This window comes from Cynoglossus semilaevis, chromosome 7, assembly GCF_000523025.1.
Source record: "Cynoglossus semilaevis isolate Cse_v1.0 chromosome 7, Cse_v1.0, whole genome shotgun sequence".
Classification (NCBI taxonomy): Eukaryota; Metazoa; Chordata; class Actinopteri; order Pleuronectiformes; family Cynoglossidae; genus Cynoglossus; species Cynoglossus semilaevis.
Genome location: NC_024313.1, coordinates 11450642 through 11460348, shown reverse-complemented (window position 1 = coordinate 11460348; position 9707 = coordinate 11450642). Strand labels below are relative to the sequence as shown.

The window sequence follows — 9707 nt, the reverse complement described above, 5'->3', positions numbered from 1 at the left end:
TATGTGTGTGTGTTTTTTCTGGATGCCTAAACACCGGACTACTTTATTTCTCCCTGTGTTTACTTCAAGTACATGCCGTAGCATCATTTTTTGTCGCCTTTGTTTGTGTGTTTTTTTACCTACTCTACCTGTGTGTCCTCTTTGAAGGCACAGTTTCCCTCGTCGGGTCTTTCTGCCGCTCACTCAGGCGTGTGTCGTACTCGCCTCTGCTCAGCCTCCCGTCCAGGGCTGCTGCCAAACGGGACTCAGCCGCTGCCTCACAGCCAGTGCTAGATCAAGCGTTCTCCCAGAGATCTGGGCTGCGGCCTCGGTGCCTGCCCGTACACGGCTTTGATTGAAAGGATGTTACCTCGGCCTTTGAGCAAGGGCAGGCGAAGAGCATCTGTCACTCACTGGGGCTGGACTCTGGTCTGGGAGTTACATTTATGTTGGAATAGAACAACAAAATCCTGAACACAGCTGGACGATGACACCCGTGAGGTCTGAGGTGGAATTACACGTCTCAAAACTCCTCGGTGACCTCAGTGGGTTCACGGGGACCAAACCTGTCTTTTATTTTTCTTACGGACAAATCATTAACAGAATGAATCATTTATGGGTGAAAAAAGAGGCGACATGAAAACATTTTCTGGTTGTTTGAGCCGCCGTAATTGGCCTGCGAACCAAAAGTTGGTGAAAACAAGAACAACAAAATCTGAAAGTCAAGGAAAAATCCAAGAGCGCTCGATAAACGGCGCTGCCGTCGGAGGTCACTGAGAATCAAAAACAAAAAGAATAATTGGTGCAGCCCCAACCCAGTGGTCGTGTTTGTTAGCAGAGGTAACTTAAGGTGGGTTTAGTGATTATTTGATTTTCATTATGAATGAAGCACTCTTACCATTTTAATGTGACCGCACAGGAAAATGAACAGAAAATAAACAGTCGGTTCTAAAGCTTTGGGTTGTTTTTTTTTAAACAATTATTTTATTTTTTTCTCATTGCACTTCAATAAGTGTTATTTCCAAAACGGGGAAACCTGTCAAACCTGGCAACACAGCTATAATAAAATAAAGAATGTTGGCTTCATCACATAGACGTGAATAGAAATGAATGATTTTTACAAACGGTGTGCACGAAAATATCCTAATAAAGAAGCACTTGGGTTTTTTTTTTAGATTTTTTTTTGTGATCTAATATTTCCTACTACTCTTCTGCTTGTTACGTTTATAAAAAATAACATTTAAAAACATCTGCTATATTTAATGATAAGATAATTCCTTTACCTTCCATGTCTCTAACCAGCAGAAGAAGTTTTTTTCTAGAAGTTTTCAAAGTCTAATACCAGGGAATGTCTAAAATATTGATGCAGATGCAGTTGTTTTTGTGTTTTTCTTGTGTTTGGCAGAGAGAAGGTTTTTAAACGGACAGACTTAACATTAGTCAAAATAACCTTTGACTAATGTTTAATCGTAGCCTTAAACCTTTACCTCTTTGGTATAAAATGTTGAATAAACATTGACTTTTTTCATCTCAGATTGTGTCTGATTTTCTTTTTTTTTCTTTTTTCTTTTTGACAACTTCAGGGGAGGCTCATGATAAAGACGTCCAGGTTGTGGAGTTGCCCATAGTAGACAGTCTCCATCCCCGGCCCCCGTACCTGCCTCTGGCCATCCCCGAGGATCTGGCTCCACGCCTGCAGCGTCTCCACGGTGACCCTTCAGTTTGGTGGGTGTCCCAGTTTGTCAAGTATCTGGTTCGCCCTCAGGCATGGCTGGAGAAGGAGATCCAGCAGACGACTGCCAAGCTGGGCTTCAAACACCCCATCATTGGGTAAGAACACACAGCTTCAACGTTTCAGAGTTGTTCTCTCTCTCTCTCTCTCTCTCTCTCTCTCGCTCTGTGTCATCTTCCAGGTCTGCCCTCTACTGGTGCGTTAGTAATAATGGCCTTTTTTCTTTAGCGTTTGTCCACGTTTACATTTGCCTTCACAATCGAAGCAAACAGTGAACACACACACACACACACACACACAGCCAGGGCTGAAGTAAATCCAAGGTTAATACAATAGTATTGAAAGTAACGTCGTTTGACGACGCTGAGTTGTCGGGTTAATTCTCTGTTTATTGCTCAGGAGAAGGTCGTCTGTTCATGACTTCAGGCTTCGGCCTCGATGTAACTGATATTCATGCAAAGCAATCTGTTTACAACAACTCGGGTGTGTGTGTGTGTGTGTGTGTGTGTGATATTTTTCCGTGTCTTGATTTGATCACTTCTGTTTACTTTCATTCTACTTATATTCACTAGGAAACAGAAAAAAAACAAACAAAAAAACCAAACCAAAAGTTTTTTTTTTTTTAAGGCACTCGTTGGAACAAACTGCCTTTACACACACACACACACACACACTGGTAATTGAATCATTAATTGTGTCTGTCTGTCAGGGCTTGGTCAACACGACAGAGCGACTTGTTCTCCTCACTCAGACACAAAGTCATTATTTGTCACCTAGCAACAGAGTGGTGGAAAAACTGAAAGAAAATTTCCAAAATAGGATTTGTCCAGACAGAAGAGACAGAAAAGACAGAAGAGACAGAAAAGACAGAATAGACAGAATAGACAGCAACACATCGATGTCTACCTTCTGGAAAGTGCGCAGGCACAGAGGGATGAACGTTCCTCAGTTCTACGGTGGAACAGCGGGAGGACTCCCTAGCTTACTTGCTATCAGCAAAACATCATCTCATAACACAAAGGTTAACCTTCACTTAGAGCACCCTCTGCTGGACAGTGTAACTCAAGACGGCCTCTTAGATTCAGTTTTCTACTGCAGTCGTTCTTCGAACTGTAAATTAAAAAAAATAAAGAACTGATTTTACACACACAGTGACATCCTCTTCCATTATGAGCAGCACAGTCTGTACTCCGTTTTAATTTCACGCCGTGTGTGTCATTAAGGCACCGCAATAATGTTGCGTTATTATTCCACATCGGCAATAACTTAATATGCTAATAGCAACAACATGCTAATTATTTTTTAAATGGAACCATTTATTTGAAACCTCATTTCAATTAAACGCAGCAGCAAAACCCTCCTCCAGGCAGAGTCAGATGAAATACTAACCTGTCGCCGTCAGTATTTATATATATTTACACAGTACATATATACATATACAGTGTATATTTATTTATATAAATATATAAAAATATATATATATGTCCTGTTTATATCCAGTTTACATGATGAACTTTTCCTCTTTTCTTCAGTCAACAGTCACACATTCTCTTAATTGATTATGGATTTTTTGATTTTTTTTTTTTTTCATTTCTCTCAGCCCTAATTAAGTAACGGCTGTGTCAACAGCAAACTTTCTTTCTCAGCAGATAATTCACTGCAGTTGCTTTAACCTATTTGCTGCAGCAGATGGGGGCTGGCAGGAGGGAGGAGGTGGAGGGGGGCATGTGGAGTGACCTTCAGGTGCTTTGCTGAATTGGTCTAAAAAACGTGCGTGTGTGAGAGAGACTGCCAACTCCATCTGCCTGCGGGGGGCAGCGGTGGAGAACAAACGTCGTGGATGATTTTCTGATAGGTGGCGCTGCAGCGTGCGTCCGTGCGCTCAGTAAATCTCACCTCCGCGTGTTTACGTCCCGGTGCCAACTCCTCGGCCTTCATAACTCCTGCTTTTCCTGGGCTTTCATTACACTTGGCCGTAAACCATCAGCACTACTCTTCCTCTCCTGTCAGGTTCCTCTCTGCTGCCCCCTCTGTTCTCCTCACACTCTCTCCACTTTGGTCTTCTCCTCCTTTCCTTTCATTACCGACACGGCTGTCATCTCTCCCTCCTCGTTCTCCTTCACTCTCTTTTTTTTTCTTTTTTATGCCATGACTCATTCTCAACTTTTTTCAAATCACCAAGTCTCTCTCTCTGTCTCTGTCTCTCCTCCTTGGTAGAATGGTAAAAGAAAAGTTTCTTCCCATACCTCTTAAGCACTTTGAGGGAAGGCACTGCGTGTGTGTGTGTGTGTGTGTGTGTGTGTAGAAGGGTGGGGGTCGCAGTAGAGTGGTGTTAAAAGCTCTTCGTGGCCACAGAAAGAGGACAGAGGACGGTGATGGTTGATGGAGAGAGTACCGTGAGGCAGCTTGTCCCCGGAGCACGTCACAATAACCACCAGCTGCCCCCCCACCACCACCACCACGACTCCCCCCACGTGCTTCACCCATCAGCACCTCCACTCTCCCTCGGTGCGTCCCTGAGGACAGGCTGCTCAAAAAAACTGGAAGCCTCGACTAAAAGCTCCATCAACACCGTTTGAAGACAGAGGGAAAAATGTGGACTGATGCTGATGCTAACACTGCTGCTGCTAACACTGCTGCTGCTGCTGCTGCTGCTGCTGCTGGTGGTGGTGGTTCTTTGGCCTCATTATCATCATGGAAATCTTCTCCCCAGGAAATGACGTCACTGTTTCCTGCGTCTTCAGAGACGAGAAGAAAAAAAAACACCCTTGAACCAGCTGAAGTAGTTAACGCTGGTAAATTAAAATTTTCTACCATTGTTAATTTTCTACATTGTACCATTTTTTAATTTTTTAATTTTGGCCTTAGAGCAGACCAGTTTCACCAACTCTTTCAGCCTCATCTCGTCCTATTTATTTTTTTGGCCTTAGAGCCGACCAGTTTTACCAACTCTTTCAGCCTCATCTCGTCCTTCAGGTTTTTTTTACGTCGTCCGTTTTTAGAGTTTGCTTCACATTTGAGTTAACAACAGCACCTAACAGTCGGGTGGAGGCAGGTGCAGAAGGAGAAGGAGAGGGGCAGGAGTGGTGCTGGGGTAACAGAGGCCTTCATCAGACCCTGTCACCCAACCGCTGCAGTCTGCCCCTACTGGTCATAAATCAACACAGTCCTCTTCCCGCCAACCAAGACAAAGTAAGAGGAGATCCGCCACGACACTTTTTGGTGTGGAAGGCGACGCGGTGGCGGCAGCGGCCCTGATTCTAAGACCTGTATGAATATGACACGGCTGTGAGATCCAAGTGCTGATGGATGTTGCAGTTCAAAGGCCTGTGGTGTGGAGGCGCTGCATCAGCAGCTGGCTGCCAGCCGCAGCTTTGAGGTCACTGTCAAACAAATAATTAATTCAATCTATATGCTGTTGTCACAATCTGCCAGAACCAGCAGCGCACCCCTGTGGCCGCGTTTGATGTCTTTAATGTATGCTCTCACGCCCGCCGCGAGGATCGCCCCCCCGCCTGTCGGTACCGCTCCTGCACGGGGAAGGGAATTGAATTACGGTGGCAGGAGCGGAGGAGAAGTGGACGGCGGGTGGAGCGACAGAGGGAGGAGACGGGAAATGTCTCGGCGTGGCCTCTGCTGCTCTGACGGAGGAGAGAAAATGGAAGAAGACAAAGACGTTTCACGGGAACAAAGAACGAAGGAAACAGGAGAGAAGGGACCTGAAAAGGCCGGAGTGAAGACCGGGGTACCGATCTGGGACTGAATGGAACATCATGACACCCCCGACACCTTCGCCCCCACCGCCCCCGTCCAGCCGTCAGTCTCTCCAGTGGTCGTCCATTGATCCCTGGTCGTTGTTAGAAATGAGAAACAGCTTGTTCTGTCTCGTCCTCTGAACCTCTGGTCCTCGTTTCAGTCCCCAGAGAAACTGAACAGTTCTGGGTGGAACCAATGACAGACATTTATTGTTTTTTTTACCTGAAATTATTGACTAGATGTGGCTCAACCTCTGGGTTTGAGTCACTTTCTGAAAGTACTGGTGCCAAACAAAAAAACAAACCAAATGACTCTGAGAGTAAAACAGAATGATTGAGGTTCCTCTGTAAACACAGCCCACACTTCTCCACCAAAATGCCTGTAATCCAGCTCCGGGATTATTCTCTCTGATCCAGGTTTCAATCTGCTCTGACGGTGTTTACTCCGTTTTCCCCCTCACTAAGTGCAGGTTTAGAGAGTTTAGTCTCTTCACAGTAGATTTTTGAATGTTCATTTGCCCGAGGACAGGAGTCACAACGCAGATGTGGCCGAGCAGTTCAGTAATGAAGACGCTGTGGCCAGAATGAAGTCCTGGTTGAAGGATGGTTTGTTTTTGTGTGGAAAGAGGGAAAACTTTCACCGTCTCGTCACTCTATTTTTATTTGATTCCTCAAATATTCCTTCAGTGGCAGCATTTCTCCCTTGTCATTGTTCACTGAATGTAGTGACAAGGACACTCCAGAAAGAGGAAAATAGATTTGGGTTATTTGTCGTGTGTGAATCTTTCCGCCTCTCTGTGTTTCCCGTCTTTTGATTTTGTTTTGGTTTTTTTCTCCTGTCATTGTTCGGCTCGTGTTTGTTCCTGACAATGGGAATATTTCTGTACCTGTGCAGTTAACGCTCAGCTGCCGTCGCTGTTGACGACCGCACTCTGAACGGGAAATAAACGCTGTGAACAATGGGTTTAATGTCCTTGTCAGAACAGGTTCTGTCAGGAGGAATAAAGAACGTCCAGGCTTTCGACGTTCACGACATCGGCTGCTGCGCCGGGATTTTTTTTTCTCCCTTTGTTTCTGTTGTGATTGGGTGTGAATGGTTTGTTGACTCTGTGAGGAGAACAATGATTTGAAAAGGTGTCGACGATGATTTGTTTGATCCGGTGATTGTTCCTCACACGTCTGCTCTGTCTCTGTGTCCCTGTGTCTGCAGCGTCCATGTGAGGAGGACAGACAAGGTGGGGACGGAGGCAGCCTTCCACTCCATAGAGGAGTACATGCTCCACGTGGAGGAGCAGTACCAGCATCTGGCCCGACGTGTGCACGTGGACAAGAAACGAGTTTACCTGGCAACAGATGACCCGTCCCTGCTGCAGGAAGCCAAAACCAAGTGAGTGGAATAAGAACGAAATAAAGATTAGCAAAACATTACTTAGTAAAACAGTATAAGGGTAATATAATATGATATAGAATAATATAAAATTACATTATATGTTATAAAGTAATGTAGTATATATTATGTGTAACATATAACATTCAAGCTAGAAAATGCATTGTCTCTGTGTGAAGTTCCACTGAGGAAGAAGAAGAAGAAGAAGAAGAACTGTGTTTCTGTTGCTGTAAAATCATCGACAGCTTCATTGAATTTACGCTGCTGAAAAATTACAACATCATGTACTTGATTAGCTCTAACGCCGACCAATCAAAGGCCTGATGGAAAAATCACAGCCTGTTAAAACCCACGTCCATCCAGTCTGTCGGTGGAGTGTGTACTGTGTAGTAATCCTGTGTAATACTCACCAGGTATCCGGACTACGAGTTCATCAGCGACAACTCCATCTCCTGGTCAGCAGGTCTTCACAACCGCTACACGGAGAACTCCCTGAGAGGAGTCATCCTGGACATCTACTTCCTGTCCCAGACCGACTTCCTGGTCTGCACCTTCTCCTCACAGGTCTGACCAAGAACGCAGTACATCAAACCACAGCTCGGTGATGAAAGTACAGCAGCTCAGGTTCAGGGAGGAGACAGGAGGATGAGGAGGAAGAGGAGGAGGAGGAATTTTTTATTCACGGGAGGCAGGTTTGGTCCATAAGACAGGAGAACATCAGGGAGAGGAGCAGAGAGGAACTCCCACTTTACAGTGTATATTCTAACTACAGGTACAGGTAACTACAAGAAGTACTGAACAGGTATTTACAGTATTTAAACTATAGATATATTTGTCCAGAAGACATCACACGTTTGCAAATTCTTTTAGGTCAAACTTCCAGACTAAACCAAATGACTTTGTTTTATTTTTTATTCACTCGTTCAACTGAGGATTTTGATGTGAAACGTACAAATACCTCGACCTCTGATGACCTGGAGGAAGAACTTAAATCCACTGTAGTTTTCTTCCCCAGATTTCAGCAGCAGCTCGTTCACTGTATTAAATCTTGTGTTTTATTTTTAGAACGTTGCCGGTGTGAATAAATTGTGCATTTGCACCTTGTCAGAGCGACGGGTTTTTCCAGGAAGTGTGAGAAAAAAAAACTGTAAACTGTAAAGTGAAAACGAGTTTTTTTTTCAAACTGAACTGAAACAGAGAGGAGTACGAGGAAGAAGAAGGAATTACAGCGTATGCAGATGACACTCTTTTAAATTAATGAGTAACAAAACTACAGCAAGTTTAATAACTTTTAATTTTTTTTTTTTATTTTTTAAATATAATTAGCTTCTCCCTCCTCACACTAGTGTTTGTCGTACGTTGTTCAGATCATTCAAACCTGCAGTGCAGTTTTATTCACCTTAAAAACAAAATGTCCAATGAAAATCCAAACTTGCCGACGCTAACATAAACCTGTTAAACCACTGTAACAGTTGTATCGATGGTTCATTTCCAACGTTAACATTAACAGTTTATATTTTACAGCCCAGCGATTTTTTTAAGTGGAAAAAACATTGCAATGGAACAACAAACAAAAATCAGTTTTATTCACCTTAAAAACAAAATGTCCAATGAAAATCCAAACTTCCTTTTATCTGGTTTTGGCCCATCCTGAAGTCCTCTGGTGCCCCCTTGGGGCAGGTGTGAGACCCTTTGAAACCCCCTGGTTATTCAGACTACCTGTGTCTAAAAGTGGAAATGTTTGTGTTTGTGTTTGTCTCAGGTCTGCCGTGTAGCCTACGAGATCATGCAGACGCTGCACCCCGACGCCTCCTCCTACTTCTACTCCCTGGACGACATCTACTACTTCGGAGGTCAAAACGCCCACAACCAGATCGCCATCTACCCGCACCAGCCCAGGAACAACGAGGACATTCCCCTGGAGCCCGGCGACATGATCGGCGTGGCGGGCAACCACTGGGACGGCTACTCCAAAGGCATCAACCGCAAACTGGGCCGCACCGGCCTCTACCCGTCCTACAAGGTGAAGGAGAAAATCGAGACTGTGAAGTATCCCATGTATCCTGAGGCAGACAAACTGCTCAACTCTCAGAAGAAGTAAAAAAAAAAAGGAGAAATGCTGTAAAAAAAATTACAACAAAAAAAACCCAACATAAAAACGATTCAGATGATTGAAGACGAAGGAGCGAGGAGGAACCTGCAGACGCCGTTTCCGAGGGAAGGAGGCGGCTTTTGTACAGAAGACGATGAAGACGATGAAGATGATGAAGAAGAAGAAGAGAGACAAACTCAGTGAGTTCAGCTGAGAGGAGAGAAAAAATCCTGTACCGAGGACTGATGGGAAGAGAATGCACTCTGTGTGTTAATGTGTGACACTGAACGTGTGTGTGTGAGAGACAGTGTGCGTGTGTGTTTGTGCACTTGTGTAAATGCCTGTGCGTCCGTCAGGTCACAGCAGACTTGCACCCTGGACCACTACTCCCTCCCCCTGACGCCGCGACGCCGGGGTCTGTAGAGACGTTAGACGTGAACAATGACTTTAAGTAAAGAAGAAGAAAAAAAAACAAAAACAATAATAATGGAAAAATAATCCTAACCCATTCAAACCAAAAAGGTAACAAAACCTAATTATGGAAAAATCTGGATATAAAAACATTTAATCAAATTGGAATACTAAGAATTTAAAACCAAAAAGGCAATAAAACCTAATAATGGTAAAATCTGGACATAAAAACATTTAATAAAATTGGAATCCTAATAATTTTCTTTTAAGTTTTAACCCTACCCCAGTCCTGCCCTAACCCTAATCCTAAACCTAACCCTAACCCCAACCCTAACCCTAACCCTAACCCTA

At 44.1% G+C, this 9707-nt stretch overlaps 1 protein-coding gene across 1 annotated transcript in view; it reads left to right on the top strand.

Annotated features, from left to right (window-relative positions):
- Window positions 1–9617, top strand: part of LOC103381164 (alpha-(1,6)-fucosyltransferase) — a 41586-nt gene extending 31969 nt beyond the window's left edge. The window contains exons 6-9 of the mRNA XM_008313396.3: window positions 1563–1809; window positions 6677–6853; window positions 7267–7417; window positions 8616–9617. Coding sequence (XP_008311618.1) covers window positions 1563–1809; window positions 6677–6853; window positions 7267–7417; window positions 8616–8954 — 914 coding nt within the window. The 3' untranslated portion in view covers window positions 8955–9617. The remainder of the gene's footprint in view (window positions 1–1562; window positions 1810–6676; window positions 6854–7266; window positions 7418–8615) is intronic.
- Window positions 9618–9707: the final 90 nt, after the last annotated feature.